We start from the raw sequence: 17,447 nt of genomic DNA on the forward strand, positions 1-17,447 counted from the left end.
GTGCAGGTGTGTATTTAACAAATGTGCATTGTACGTGTGTGAATAGCAGAAATATGCATTGCACAGGAGTTGTTCAAAAGTAAAATGTGTACTGCAAAAGTTTGTGAATATCTAAATAAAATATGTGATGCGCTGATGCACACAGGGTATTCAATGTACCCATATAGATACCTATATAGTTGTGAATCTTTTAACTACACAGACATCATTTCTAGTGAGATACTAATTCAATCTGCACACTTTTTATAACACAAGGTGAGTAAGATCAAAGCAAATTATTAACAAACTTTCTATAAATATATATACACCCAACAGCTTGTTTATATAATCACAGATTATGTTGTCACGACATAATACAACAGCTAATCATTCCTTAGTAGTATATATAAATACAGTTTTTATCAAGTTAAATCCACTTTTCACTCATACATCAAGACACAGATGTCAAGACAATAGACTTCTATAGGTACGAAGATTCATCAGCTAGGAATCCCCATCATCAACATTGTATACAGTTACCTCCCTTACTAAGTCTCATAGATTTCCTCAGCCTGTTAAATGATGAATGAAATATTGTGTACCTGACAAACATCTATTTTCAAACCTAAATTCTACATCAGTAAACATATTACAGCTCTACAACCTTACTAGTAGTAAACATAACCTGTTTGTCAAAGAATTAGCATTGCCAATGAAAACTGACAAACCAATAAAAGTTATGTTTCTGCAATGATGCTTCTATGACAAAGTCAATTAATTTATACTTCCATTTTACCTGGAATAGAGACAAATATAAAGATATACATTATCATTCATCTGATGGAATATTTGCCACAAAATAATTCTTACCTGATCCAGCGAAGTTGTAAACAATCCGGTCACTGTATATACTCCTGTACACAGACCCTACACAGGTAGATAGTAATACAGGTAGATTTTGTGTGTACCCAACTTTACCTGTATATATTCCCTACTAAGATGTCTAGGCCACGCCCCACATCACAGCATGAATGTCACTCCGAATAACATAACATTTCGCGCCAACAATGTATACATGCCAGCATACAGGAGATAGCACTGCACCAGACCGGGTGTAATCTGCGTTACTTTCCCATTGTCAAACGAGACATTTAACTTCACATAGAGGATGTCATTGTCGACAAAGAGGAAGTCATCATTAAAAAGAGGATGTTATTGTCCAAAGAGGATGTCATAGCCCTGAAAGAGGATGCCATAGTCTCCAAAGAGGATGTTATAGCCCCCAAAGATAATGTCATATTTCCCAAAGAGGATGTCATGGTCCTAAAGAAGAGCCATATTCCCCAAAGAGGATGTCGTTATCCCCAAAGAGTATGTCATAGTCCCCAAAGAGGATGTCATAGTCCCCAAAGAGGATGTCATAGTCCCCAAAGAGGATGTCATAGTCCCCAAAGAGGATGTCATAGTCCCCAAAGAGTATGTCATAGTCCCCAAAGAGGATGTCATAGTCCCCAAAGAGGATGTCATAGTCCCCAAAGAGGATGTCATGGTCCTAAAGAAGAGCCATATTCCCCAAAGAGGATGTCATAGTCCCCAAAGAGGATGTCATAGTCCCCAAAGAGGATGTCATGGTCCCCAAAGAGGATGTAATAGTCCCCAAAGAGGATGTCATAGTCCCCAAAGAGGATGTAATAGTCCCCAAAGAGGATGTAATAGTCCCCAAAGAGGATGTCGTTATCCCCAAAGAGTATATCATAGTCCCCAAAGAGGATGTCATGGTCCCCAAAGAGGATGTCATGGTCCCCAAAGAGGATGTCATAGTCCCCAAAGAGGATGTCATAGTCCCCAAAGAGGATGTCATAATTCTAAAGAAGATGACATTGTCTCAAAGATCTTAGGATATCAGTGCAGAAAGAGGTTATTAGAGCCTAAAGAGGTTGCTATTGTTTCAGAGAGAATGGACTTGTCCACAAAAGAATGTCAAAGATGTCATAGTCCCCAGGAGAACGGCATTGTTCCAAAGAGGGTGTCTTTTGAAATTTCAAGCAAATGCATTGTCTATAGAAAATATATTGTATAGGCAAATAGCCCTAATAACCATGTGCTTTTAAACATTTTGGTAAGTCTAAAATGGAAAGAAATAAGGGGATTGGCGATTAGAGGCGTTTTAAAGGTGTTTGTTGTGGTAAAAACAAAAGGTTTAAATATGGAATATAATATGTGATCTTCATATCACTCATGATTTGAAAGTCATTGAAGATTTGCATTGGTATGCTCTAATTTCTAAGCATAGTCTTATCAAAATATGATTACATGGGAGAAACGTTTTTTCTTAACAGTTGAGGTGTTGATGATTTTTTTATACACAGTGCTGGTACACATCATAATCATTGAGTTATGAAGGGGGATGAAGTGTAATAAACATTTGCACACAACTTTACAACATCATCATTTTAAACCCAGAGCTGCACCACACACAAGATATCCAATATAGAAATGATGACTGACACAGGAAGATTATTTTTAATATGATTTTTAAAACTGTAAACATACATATCATTACTCAAACTAAAACTGGTTACAACTTGACAAAAGAGACAAGCTACCAAGAACTTATGATGTGGTTACAGGGGCTTAACAGGGAAAATACATATCTACCAAGTGTCTTCTGACTCAACAAGGGGGATAATCCACAACTCTTTATCCAGAGCCTGCTTCAACAGTTGAGTCAGCTCAATCTTCAGAGCTAAATTAGCTTGTCTCATCACTTGGGTCAATGCATTTCAGCTAATTCTTTAAAGCTAAATAGGGCCAAGTCATTTCAGCTCAATCTCCAGAGCTTACCATATCTCCATAGAAGTCTAGCTATTCTACGATTGTCTGAGGTAATCTGGCCTGCCCCATTAGTAAACCAATGAAAAATCACTAGAAAAGCACCTGCTCTTTACCCTCATATACCTATCTTTAAATGTTAAACTGAAATAAGAAGCTTTATAAACATAGTATTTTAATTGCTGGCCATGTAACATTCTCCAGAAATGCTGCTCAATGATAAAATATAAATACATTCATCTTTGACAGCTTCAATGAAGCTACAGTGATAATGTATCTATGTAGATGGTTACATAACTATAAGGTTTTATTTTTGTACAGGGAAAGATATTTGAAGAATTTAAAGTATGTGTATGTTAGAGGTATGTTACATCTGGTACTCTAAATAACTACTCTCAACATCTCAGTCCACTTCACAGCACATTGACGTTATTTTACACTCCAGAAACATTGCACACACACCTTCAGATACATTCTATCTTTCTAGCTCTGATGTCATTCCCTTCCATTTCTAAACAGGCAAGCATGATTTTATATACCTAAGTAAAAGAAAAAAATAGCAGGTATTTCAATGAAAAATGCCATATCCTCCAATTTGTATAATTCTGATGAGTTTCTCGATATTTCAGCTAAATAGCCATATATAGAAGAATGCTTCTATGATAGAATGTTGCATAATAAATTTTGTAGCAAAATAGATATACACATGTATATAAACTCTATCTATCCATGCATGCTTGTATTAGGCTTCTCAAAGCAGAAACCCTGTCAAAATATTAGAGCACAAGTAATGAATAAAATTGTGTATCTGAAATCCATATACTCTGCGATATCAGTTGTACAACAGTAATCATATGATGCAAGTTGCCAGCCATGACCACAAATCTAAAGGCAGTACATCACATATACCTATAAATCCTTATGTATTTAACACTGATGCACACAGTGCAGGTACACGAGACAGAGAAATGCTTGGTCGATGGCCCTGAACACCCCTACTAATGTATATCTGGGTGGCCTGACAGTAAACAATACCCTATTGTAGTCTACACCAGTCTAATTCTATCTGTTGTTACACTCAGTTGAGAAATCTACAACAAGATTCTCAATACCTGTAACCAGAGATCTCAGACTCATCGCTGATATTCAATTAGGAATACACTTCATCTTGTCTTTGTTTACACAGGAGAAAGAGGGGGGGATGACAGCCGATGACAATGTGACTTGGCTATATAGTATTGTGTCTGAAGTCTAGAGGTCCAAGGTTGGAATCTCTGGTCAAGACCGATACACAGTTTTGTCGGTGAGTGATCACATCTAGTGTATGTACTTTGTAAGTTTCTGGTATATGCTTTAAATTTATTTCCTGTAGAGCTGAAGGGCATGAGATCAAAGGGAGAAACGAGCACAATTCCACTCATCACCAGATTCAAGGACACTCAGTCCCTGTTTCAAGGAATCTTTTGATTTGTTGCCAGTGCACATAAAATATACCAAATAGGCAAAACTTTATAAAGTGATGTCAATTTAAACTTTTTAAGAATCCAGATAACTTTTTGCTTATGGCCCTCGTACAATCAACATCCAGTAATTTATAAAAGTGTGTCAGGTTTTGGAAGCAAAGAAAGCCAGAGTACCCAGAGAAAAAACACTGACAGTGAAGAGCCTGGCAACTGCCCCATGTGAATCAAACTCACAACCTTGAGGGCTACAGTGTCTATAGTTGAATATTTGCACACTCACACTGCACCTGGCAACCCTTCAATATTTAATTTTATTTACATGCACATTTTTATCTTTGAATAAAGACCAAAGCAGTATGACATATTTAAGTGATATTGAAAGCATTACACTAAGAATGCTGACATTTCATAAAGAATCCATCTTGACTCGAGAATTCTTCTTATTCTTTTGTCCCTGAATTCTGATCTAAGCTTTTGATTACAACATGCGATTATAAACTGCATTAAGTACATACATGTACGCAGTATATACTCATTTTACTTTGGTATGAGTTTACATGAAAGCCCTGTAATTATGTGAAAAAAATATCGGGGGAAAAAAATTGAAATATCAAGATAGCATCGGTGAACAGCGGCTGTCCCTGGTGACTGGTCTCCAGTTTGTGTAAGAGTCTATAGTTTGACGGCCTTTATTTTATAAACTCACACCTATACGGTGCCGTCTATAAACTTACCCTAATGATTTAATGGGCTGTAAGTACATTTTAATAGATTTTATAAATATATTTAATTACCTCGTATTTAAAATCATTTTAATTTCTACTTAATTAATCTGATTTCTTGAGGTGTTAAATTAAGTAGACAAATTAGTTAGTCAACTTATTACGAGTTGGAGAAATTTTGTAATATATATACTATTAAACTGTGGGAGATAGAGCCATCATGTCAATTATCTATATCAATTTCAAAAATATCAATCTTTTTTTTCTCTGAAGGTGCTAGCCATATTTAGATCTGAAAAATATCTTTTTATCTTTCTAACATATGTAGACAAATTTGGTTCTAAGAGTCAAAAGCCGTCTGAGAGATTTTCGGTAACTTTATCGTTTACGATCAATTGGTGACACTATGAGCCGAAGAGACAATTTATGAATACAAGGACAACAATAGACGAGAGTTTGGGGACTCCACCCTTAGTAACTCGGGGTGACAATGTTCAGACTTCAGAGGACTCCCCCGATTCACCAGATTAGGGCACAGAAAACTGACACCGTTTAAACTCCCAGTGACGCAATAGCAGAACATCTATGTCAAATGAAAATTTTTTTTCCCAGCGATTTCGCATGACGTGTGGCGACATTTTAAAGTTCCAAGTTTAAATTTGAACTGTGCTAATCGTCATGAGTGGTTAATTTGACTTCATTTTCATATTAATTAATACATAAATGATTTTACAACATAATGTTATCTAATTAATTATGAAATTATATCTAGATGTAACTAAAATATACTTAGAAGTTTAAAAAAAATACTTTATAGAAAATCAAATTTATGAGTACAATTTTCATTTTAAGTCCTATATTATAATATAGAGTAACACAACCAGTACCGTTTGAACCAAAAAAATAAGTTTTATCAAGGACACATGTGATATCATAACCTAAACAATTTTAATTTGATAAATTCTTATAATATCCCTCTTAAAAATAATAAAAGAATTCCCATAATCACAAGAAACGTTTCAAATAACACCTTCACATTCCGACATCTCCGGAAAGAATTGCCTTTTAACTTAAATGATTTTTTTCTTTTCAGAACATATTTTCTCATCATCTGTTGCAGGGGAAGTAACTCTGAAAAAAGTGGAATGGATAGTTGTCTGATTCTAATATTAGTTCTAGTTGAAAAATATGTACACAAGACATATTAGAGTTAATTGCAGTTAACACATATGAAAATTAATTTATATAATGTGTATGTCATTTGATCTTTGTGTAACAGATTTTTATTGAAAATTGAGCCTTGAAGACAATGAGTCTTAGCGTTCTAGCACTGTGAACCATATTTACCTGTTGCAAAAACACTGCATATAAAACACTAAAATAAAGAGGGAGCAGTGCGATTTATTTACCATATTAATTTATGATAACTTGTTAAAATTACCATTCATTCTATGAAATCTAAGCAACAGTGTTTGTATATATGGAATAGGTCAGAGAGGACGCTGCTATCTATCACCGTTCCATCACATTAACATAGAGCTACCCGAGACAGGAGAACCTCTACACCTTGACGATGTGCACCGTCACAAAGATGCAATGTCATCCTTCCATATTTATCTTATTTCACACATAAAGTCACCACAGCCCCTCGCGGGCTTCCTCATATTACACCTAACAAGACGTAGGGCGTAGGTCAGCCTACTTTTATCAGCGACATTTACCCTTCAAGTTAAAATACAACTGCTTTGTCATCTATCATACAAGTCTATTTATATGTTATCATAAAAAACGGATGTTTAAAAACTTCAAAGCATGATACAAAAAAACACATTTATATCTGTCTTTGAATTCTTAAGTGATTACTTAAAACCGACAAATAATTCTATAATCATTTAAAAGTGTGTATTTTAACAGGGTGGATAGATTTGAGGTGGTAACCCTGTGAAATTAAGGTCACGACTCCATGAAATTACACAGCAGATTTAGTTATCCATCAATCACTCGGTTCCTTTATTTACTCTGAAGACCTGTTATCAGCTAGTTGGAATCTCATAAAACGGTACAATCTTTCTTACCATCAAATACTAAAGTCAGCTTTTAAAATTAATCTCTGTATAATTAGGAGTAGTGTAAGAAAGATTTGGTGACAGGTCGCCCTGGTGATCATGATAAATGGTAGGATCCAGGTGATCAGGAGAATATCAGTAAACACTACAACAGTTAAATGATAAAGCTTTTTATCCCCTGTAGAACCAAGGGGGATTTCACAGTAAAAATGATGTACCTGTAATTATTGAGCATATGTTTTTAAATGATATGTAGCTGTCTTCAGTGCTGTAAGAGGAGTCTGTAATTCTATGGGAAGGAGATAGGTCTTTAATTGTCTAAATGAGATTTCTATATATGTCTGTTTGTATAAATAGGAAGAAGAGATGGCTGTAACTTTGCTCATAACTGTAATCCTACAGAAGATATTTCTTTCTTTGAAAAGCTGTCTGTAACTCCCCTACAAAAGATTTTTGTAAACATAAATCATATAACAGATATGTCTGTAATCCAGTACAAAATTCTGTAATAAATTTGAGTTCTGATGACTCAAGGGAGTTTTGCTATCACCTCGGTTTCAGCATGTAAGTTATAACCTTAGAGCGGACTGAACTCCATGACTCAAGAGGAATCTCTAGTTAGTTATCACCCCATGACAATTTTAGAATGGAAGTAACCTTGATGGTTGAGAGAATCACAGATTGAGAGAGTTTATAGATGTAGAGATATAGTTATAACCTAGATTTACCCCACAAGTAAAAAAAAATGATAATAAAAGAGTGGTGATAACAAATTCTATCAATACAGAATCCTTCTTTGGACCATATGTCGATCTGTAGCACAGCTGTTAAGACTGATAGGATTAAAGGATTTCCTATCACAGTACTTGAGTCTCCTCACCCTCCCCAGAATATATACCCAGTGATAGTATCATACATACAAACAGATAAATCCAATACTGATGCAAACATTTATATTCACACACACAAATGTAAATTGGTGATTGGACATGTAGATGGGAACATGATACAACAGCTATGAAACGGAATCATTGTTCATATCTCATAAGCTAACTTTAGCAGAGTTTCACTAAGTTGTTGATACTTTTTAAAGAGTTAATGCCCTTATTTTACCACCATTCATTGATTTGTCGTCAGTTTTAATCTTGAAAATATGAACCCCCTTCCCTTTTGAATCAGAACTTATGGTAATTTCTTAATTTGAATATCTCCAGTCTAAAGCATTACAGAAGATAAGGAAGGCTATATAATTATGAAACTTGAGACTTTTTTGTTAGACTAAGCACATGTATTCCTTTTGGACAGTTTCATGTTTTATTTGGTTTACTATCCTATAATTAAACAGCTGGAGTAATTTAAGGATGTGCCAGTTTTAGGAATGGAGAAAAGCCTGAGTACCAGGAGAAAAACCAATGACTAGCAGTTAATATCTAGCATTACTGTGCATGCCTACATAGAGGTGAACTAGGAGAGCTTGTAGTAATATGTCAGGATATCTTAACTATTGAAGAATTTCATGGCTGGTGAAATAAGGACCAGAAGATGATTCATCCTCTATTTTATTGACAGGTTTTTTTTCTGTTGAACAAACACACAAAGATATGTACTTAAGTGTCCTTATCTACCCGCGGGAAGTCTTGTGAATCACAGAATTAAACTGCTGCTGCTGATGCTGTTTTTTAGATGGATCTCGCCCTACAGCAGTCCGTGTGATTACCAATCTGTGGTGTGGCTTATTACACAAGTGAACAACCTTTTAACATCTCAGCACATGGATTCTAGATGGCAGAACCTTTTACTTCTTCCACATCGTCAAACACAAATCTACATGCTGCAATTTCAAAGAGAAATTGGAGAATCTTTTAATGTTTATGAGATTATATACCACTGTAGTCTCACATAACTTAACAGCAGATTTATTGCTTGAAAAAAATACATTTGTAAATGCCAAACTTTTAACAACCTCAAATATTTAAAGTTTTTATTATTCCATATCTAATCCCATCCTCGATATTCCAGGGGTTCCGATCACTTACGATCTCTACACCCCTGGACTATCTCATAGTAAAACTGGAGACAACTGGAAAGAACAGGTAATTTAGTCCTTTGATGTACATCAAAAGAACCGTATAACGGTACACTGTGGTTGACTGTGTGACTCTGATGTTAGGCGTGCTCTCTCTGTAGTCTTCAAAGGAAATCTTTGCTGGCCTGTGATTGGTCAAATGTTTTCAGCTGAGCTGCCTTCAATTTCACTATGAGATAGTCCAGGGGTGTAGAGATCGTAAGTGATCGGAACCCCTGGAGTATCGAGGATGATCTAATCCTAGCGTCCCAGTACCTAGTCTGTTTCCACCACATGTACACTGTAATGGTAATTCTCTGATGCATCACTGAGTTCATCATTTTTCTTTATCGACTCATTAGGCTATAATTATAATCTATTGATGACAGTCAATTACAGTATTCAACATTTTTGTAAGAAATGAATATATCTGAGATCTAATTATCTCCCTTTTTTATAATTGCTTGAATATTAACAGATTTACCCACAATCCCATATCATCATTTAATCCTTGTTGTACGTGGTAATTAAAAGTACCATCATCGTTATCACACCTGTACACCAGGTATTCCCGGGTATAGAGTGTCCCATACATCTGGTGTCATCCTGTTTAGCATATCATATCCCAGCTCCCACGCCAAAAATACATTAAGGTCTGTCCATATCCTAAATGTCACACAAATTGTATCAGGGGCTAAATCTCCACAATCACAACTTTACATACATATAACGTATCAGTCTAGATGTGCCCGTGATTGGGATACCCCAAATGTTTAGTCATCCTTAGAGGATATAGTTCTGCATTCAACTATTCTGTTCCACAAATAGTTATTTCAGCACATTAAATTCTTCTGAAATGAATAAATATATTGGTTGTAGTTCCGCCAATTCGTTTATCAATACCTTGACATTTGAATATTTATGGTATATCGTACCCTCCCCATTACCTGACTGAGGACAATTACATTATATGACAGGTAGGTCATCATCACCTCACGCTAAGGTATCACTAACGACTGTATAGGGTCACAGGTATTAAACCACACAGGTGTACACGTGTACATACTCTCACTACCTATTCACACCTACGTGTGTCAATCAGGCACAAAAATTATGTCAATCATGTAAATAGCATGATCAGATTAAAATGTTCCTCATACATTATGAAAAGCCAAATACACATACAGTGTAACCTGTGAAAACTGACCATTGTCTAATATGGATCCCTGTCTATACCGGCTTCATTGTATGGCATTTTCCATCTAAATTACAGTCATTAAAACTGGGGTAATGCAGAAACCTGTCTATACTGGCCAAATATGCTTGTTTCGATAATTTCCAGATTTGGGAAGTTATATTGTAGTAAATCAGTAAAACTTAAAATTGAAAATCTGACTCTAATATCCATAATATCAATTTCCATTGTATGCACAGCTAGAACTGTGTACTTCTTCTGTCTATTAAGGTGCAATAACTCTTGAAAATCTTTAAAGTTTAAGAGATTTCAGTTAATTAACTAACAGGAAAATCTTTGAAACATACCCACCAACACATTTTAAATATCATCACATAATATCAATTTTGTCTCTAAACGTACTTAAAAAACATTTAAAGAACATCTTTTTTCCAGACAAGTAAGTGGGCTAAACTTAGTCTATAACTAAATGTGTGAAAGTAATTACAAGAAACATCTGGTATACAGAGAGTATAGATAGAGATACTTACATAGGACCGTAGACAGTGGATACAGAACGTCTTAGTTCACCAAATCCTTAACCACCATCAGAACAAGTAGCCACAACAACCCAACACAAACTGCCTGTTTAAATACCAGTGTTTTATTTTTTAAACAGAAGCATCCATAACCAATCTGACACAACCATTAGATAAATGCCAGACTTTGAGACTCCGTAGGGAAAGAAAAAGATTCACAGAGTTGGCCTTTCATGCTTTTCTCCACAGAACTATTTACTCCAAATGATTTGTTTGTACGATGGGAAGTTTGAGAGACAATATTATCAATGAGAAGACAGTTTTCATGGATTCTGACACCACTGTTAAAGCACTGTCTATCAAATTTATAATTACCGCATCACTAGTTATATATCCCTGTAGTAGATATTCTACAATGATGACCAACATAAACTTACTCTTCATTTTGATGAATAGTCTAAAATGAGCCACTTAAAACATCTGATAAAGGTATAGGTTTAAAGCTGCCATGAGAATGCTTATAAGCCCAGCTGTACAACATCCTACTACAATACTAGGCTTCCACCTCTAGACCACAAGTTCAAAGACCATATTATGACATTGGACAGTTGTGACATATAGACCGTATGCTGATGGTTTTTCTTTGGGTAGTCAGGGTTTCTCCACAAAAACCTGATATGTCCTTTATTGAATCGACTGATCTGGCCTTACGTCCCAATCTAACAGTTCAGGTAATTTAAGGATAGCCTTTCCATATACAATGTGTTGTGTGTGTGAATGTTTATATGATTTATGAGGCTGCAGTATATTCGTGTTGTGTCTCATTGGAATATTAGAATTCTTGCCCTTCTCACTGAAGCATCATATCACCAATGATACTGAACAAACACACACCATTCACTTACATTAAACTTACAACGGACAATCTAATGATCTATATAGCTAGTTGTCCCAAACCTGTTATGCTGATTGGTAAGGAGGAACAGAAACTACTACTCTTTAAGACTGTGGTGTATTTCGGCAAGGGGACTGAATTCATAGCCTTCCTCACAGGGACGAGCAATTGGCGAGGGGACTGAATCCATAGCCTTCCTCACAGGGACGAGCACTCAACTCAAGGTCAAAAGTGAGGAGGTATCAATGGAGATGTTAAGAAGAAAGTCAGTTAAAAAGTTTGGTTTTATAAATTTTATGTCCTATCAGTTTATATAAATATTGTTACCAGCCACATGGGATTCAAACTCTGGATCCAAAGGTTGAGGGCTTGTGGTATAATGAAATATGTCAGGACATCTTAACCACTTGGCCACCGGCCACTGTGGCCCTCACTGATCATAACTATAGAACTGTATTAAAGCTGCATACTATATATATATATATATACTGAATGACACTTATTACCAAACATTTTCTTTCCCTTTTAAATGACAAAATGAAACCTACAGCACATCTACTACACTCACAGATATATTCAGATATTATTCTAGCCACTAGACCCCTATAAAGAAAATGTGCCTGTCAGGAATGGTGTTGGTTTACACATCGTTGTGATGAATGATCTACCTAGTTGTCACGGTAGTTAGCGTAATACGACAAGTCTTCTTTACAGCCATACATGTGATCAGTTAGGGAGGGGAGATAACCCTTGTTTTAATGGCAGTGTACGGTGATGTGATACCTGGAAGGGGAGATAACTTTTGTTCTCATGACAGTTTACGGTGCTGCCATACCTGGAAGGGGAGATAACTCCTGTTCTTGTGGCAGTGTATGATGAGTGTTTATTACGGTCATAAAATGTGAAAGGCCAGGAAGGGGAGATGACCCCTAAAGGTATACCGGTAAGTAGTTGACCAGGAAGGGGAGATAAGACAGTGAACATGCTTGCAGAAGTTAAGTCCCTACTTAATTTCAAATTGAAATGTGAAAGTATGTAGAAGAGATATGTTCCTAGTTTTTAATTAATTGACATACGAATAATATTATATATATAATTAGTATACTGCATATTATAAATATCAAGCTTCAAATTCTGTAATTAGAGCCTAAAGGCACTAAAAACTGTAACAAGCGGGGTGCTTATTAGGGAACCAAAATATAAGTTGTGAACAAAGAAAACTCAGCCATATTCTAACTATTACAAGCTTCAGATTCCAATATAATGAATGACAATTTTGTCTAAAATATATATAGATATATATATCATGTATGTCCTCCACACTTTCCCATATATCAATGACAACAGTATTAAAGGCGACAATAAATTATCTAAAACCACTAAATAAGAGGAGTTTCCTCTGCAACTGTTGAGATAGTTCATTTCTTCAAAGACACTATCCTCACTTCTGAATAAATTTTATTTATAATTACTCCCCATGCAGTCTATCAATCAGTTAGTCACTGACCTCAGCCATAACATTTAGCTTGTATTGATGAAGTAGCTCACTTAAGTCAGTAATTGGTAGAACTAAAACTAGAAATTCATCTGCTGATAAATCGCAATTTCTTACCTACAAATGTAACAATTTTTAAGATTTTGTTATACCTTCAAATCCTGATTTTAAATAGTTATTTGATCATGCAAAGCCAAAAATTCCTAGGCTTTTTTCACAAGAATGTAATGAATTATCACATAACATTTAATAACGCTTGTCACTTTCATATTCAATTAGGTATGTCAGCATCAACAATTACATATGTATATGTACACACCCATGCATGGCTAACCTCTGAATAACTATCCAGTGTATCATTGAAACAGCTGATACACTTTATGATCAGATAATGGCAGTCTCACCTTCATCCAACTTTAAACAGAGTGTAATTATAGAGTTATTCATCACTACTCTGTACGATAGACATCTAGTGAGTATACATCTAGAGAGCTCAGCAATACAGGAAATACTATAATAATAGGCTGTAAGTACAACACCAGGAGGCGATAACACCATGTATGATTTAAGTGGTAATAAGTGTCAAAGTGGAAATATTAATTATCTGCTTATTATTAATATGATAATGAATGAATATCTTTAAGTACCGTATTCACTGTAATTAGAGCCTAAAGGCACTAAAAACTGTAACAAGCGGGGTGCTTATTAGGGAACCAAAATATAAGTTGTGAACAAAGAAAAATCAGCCATATCTTAACTCTTTCTGTACCCATATATACATGAATCTGTTACAGCCATATCTTAACTCTTTCTGTACCCATGTATACATGAATCTGTTACAGCCATATCTTAACTCTTTGTGTACCCATGTATACATGATTCTCGCACCTCGGACAGGGAAATCTCACATGATACCCAGTGCTAGATTTTTCTATCTCGTCCGATCTGTCTGGTACCTTTACGCGATTTTTGGCGGAATTTTACACCATTCATGTAACAGTATGGCATGTGACGTCATACTCTCAAATCGATGACGTCACACGCTTCAGACAATCAATATTATTAGAAATATGTACATTCAGCATTTACCATGCATTGTTGGATTGTTGATTTTAATGATTAAAATAGTATGTACCGATTGATCAGCTTTTTTCTTTGATATAACCGAACTATAGTTTTACGCGGAATGACTAAATTCGAAGGGCAGATGAAATGGTCAATCTGCTTTGAACCAGGAGGCCCAAGGCGGGATAATTTTACACTGAATGCATTTATAGATGGTTTTATTATATCTGAGAGACGCGAGAAAAAAAATCTATTACCTTTAAGTGCTCAAGATCGGGTTATTTCAGTCTCGGGCTAAGATTTTGTAACATCCCAACCTCTGCTAACGCCTCGGTTGGGATTATGTTACAAAATCTTAGCCCTCGATTGAGATAACCCGATCTTGATCACTTACAGGTAATATATTTTATTAATCTGTTACAGCCATATCTTTACTCTTTCTGTATCCATGTATACATGAATCTGATACAATAAATGCATGCTGCTGCATAAGCTCTCTTTCCTTTGAGACACATTACTATGTTGTGATTTAAATGTGAAAGACTGTAAAACATTGTTTTAACGCTTTCTCCAGAAGAGGGGAGGGGCGAGGCCTGTATGGAGAAGGGTGCCAGCTACAGTAATAAAGTGTGTCTTTTTTCTTTTACATTTCATTGTAGACAAAAACTTAAATAAAGAAAGTTACTGTTGTAAATTACTACAAAAATATAGCTAAGGAAAAAAGGCTACAGAATAAAAGTCTTATCAATTAAATGATCAAGTTCTGTGCTTGAAGATGATTAACGTTACCATTTATATTTCAGTGGTAGGAATCTGAAATCAACACTAATTTATGCTATACCATATCATTCGCTGTAATAAGCGCCCAGGGGGTTTAAATAATTGTAAATTGTTTCATCTGTTACAGTAAACATGCACAAGTGCATGTAATATGGGATACAATGCTTATGTCAGAGGCATCACATGTTGTAAAATATTGTGAAATCCATGGAAAGGGGGCCCGGGTATTTAATCTAGATCTGTTTATACAACTTTAACTCTTTTCTTGAAAAGGGAAGAGGTGCTTACAGGGGCAGTAATTACGGCGAATACAGTTATCACAGGCAAATACAGCTCAGCTTTTATATATACGCTATTGAAATACCACTCAAAAGTCAATAAATTATAGGCTCTATAATCATAGCATGGTTGTGTATTGGTATGTATGACATCATGTTTTATTATATATCCACTTATAATTATAGTTACTGCATTGTGTCGATTCAGTCATTAGCAAAATTGTTCTTTTGTTCTTGCAACGAAAATACTTCACATTGAAATTGTCAGTCAATTGTTTCCTGGATTAAAATTGAGTATTTAATTAGAATCCATAACCATATATATTTGCTAATTAATGGAATATTAACCATTTCACGATAGAACTCGAGTACTTGCCAAGTGGTAATATACAAACACAAGTATTTCAATGTTGTAATTTGTATTTTTCAGTTCTGGGATCAAGTGTGAGGAAATCTTATCAGAAGTAGAACTAATTAATTTTTAATTAGCTATAGGTTAGCTAGTAAACATTACGTTTTGACTATACATTGAGTGCAATAAATAGAGTTACTTTGATACGAAGCAGGGATATCTGATAACTACATGTTGTATTTCTACAACATGCAAATTTATCCTACATATGCAATAGATTCACACAAAAAATACACCATTTCCCTGAATGTAGTTTTGATTCAACATGATTACTATGGAACCAATACTATTATAAGCTGTTGAACAAACATACATCTGATTCTCATTTTTTCAAGTTACAAAAGATGTCGATATATTATAAAGACATGTGCATGTGTAGTAAAAAAAAATAAATGAAAAAAACTTTATTAATATCTCATTTTTTAGATATTGTATTTTCAGACATTTTTGTATTAAGTCATTTTTCGTTTTATCTTGATTCAGAAATTGATTTTAATGACATTGATGCAGACCCAAAATTTTATAATCCAAAATGATTTTTAACTCTTGAATAAAGATAATTTTTTACAAAAAAATAGCTCAAATATAAACTATGACAATAAAAGTGATGTGAAGCGTAATGTAGGTGCCATGCAAAACTGAAATTTAGATTTATTGTATACACACCTGTCGAAATAAGGGATGGGTGGCATAGTTTTGGAAATATCCCAACACATGCAATACACAACACCAAATGGTGGTAATGACCAAAAATTATCGTTAACAGTCTGACCAATCTGAGAGTTTTGGTTATTGTAAACTTGAATGTGGTGTAAATATTACTTACCTAAATCTTCCATTACTCTCTGCGTGTAGTTTTGCATGAAATGGTTATCTTGGTGGAGGTAGGGTCGCTGTCGAAAACTGACAAAAAATGTTTAATGTTACTTCCGGTTCAGTTGATGCTCGTCCTCCGCGAGGGGAAGACGGGTTAGGACATACGTGGTGCTGTCGATTCCTGTGGTGTCTGAATCTTATATCTCAAATCCTGATAAGACTTTTGGGAAATAGCGCCTAAGTAGCAGGCCCTAGAGACGAGTGGATGCTCTGACTAAGCCGTTCGACCACAACTAACCTCGGAGGAAGTCGCACTTATCACTCTCATCCGCCATATTTGTCAACTCTTGACAACCTCGCTCCCTGACGAAGTTATAAAATAAAATTCAAAACAAATATTCTTCGGTGTATTTTTTGTTGATAATTCAACCAAATTGATGTAATTTGATTTTATTTTAATATGATAAACATCATTTTGAATTTAAAAAGACCACATCTTAACTGTGTGCAGTTATTAAAAATATGTCAACAAACAAAGCCTGGGATCGAGGATGCCCCAGAGTTCACAGGGCGCATTCGATTGCAACATTTTTGACTCGAGCCAGTCGACGCATACCCGTTTGCCTTATCCGATATCAGAGACAAATCAAGCTACGAAATTTTGTTATTTTTTAATATCATGTAATTCATTCTACTTAATTAGCATTGTGATTAGGCATATACACTTCATCTAGTAAATCTGATTCGTTTACAAAAATTATGCATCGTCGGTATAAAGGACAAGATTGATACTGATCAGTTTTACTGCCATTTTCCTTTTAGATGTGTGAAAAATGAATTATACAAATAATCCGACAAATGATGCC

The 17,447-nt window shown here is 35.1% G+C and overlaps 1 protein-coding gene across 1 annotated transcript in view; it reads right to left on the minus strand.

Moving 5' to 3' along the window:
* LOC138332293 (leupaxin-like) overlaps positions 1-16,929 on the minus strand; it is a 68,188-nt gene extending 51,259 nt beyond the window's left edge. Inside the window, exon 1 of the mRNA XM_069280325.1 lies at positions 16,592-16,929. Coding sequence (XP_069136426.1) covers positions 16,592-16,628 — 37 coding nt within the window. The 5' untranslated portion in view covers positions 16,629-16,929. The remainder of the gene's footprint in view (positions 1-16,591) is intronic.
* Between the last annotated feature and the right edge of the window lie 518 nt (positions 16,930-17,447).

The sequence above is a fragment of the Argopecten irradians genome, chromosome 9, assembly GCF_041381155.1.
Source record: "Argopecten irradians isolate NY chromosome 9, Ai_NY, whole genome shotgun sequence".
Taxonomy (NCBI): domain Eukaryota; kingdom Metazoa; phylum Mollusca; class Bivalvia; order Pectinida; family Pectinidae; genus Argopecten; species Argopecten irradians.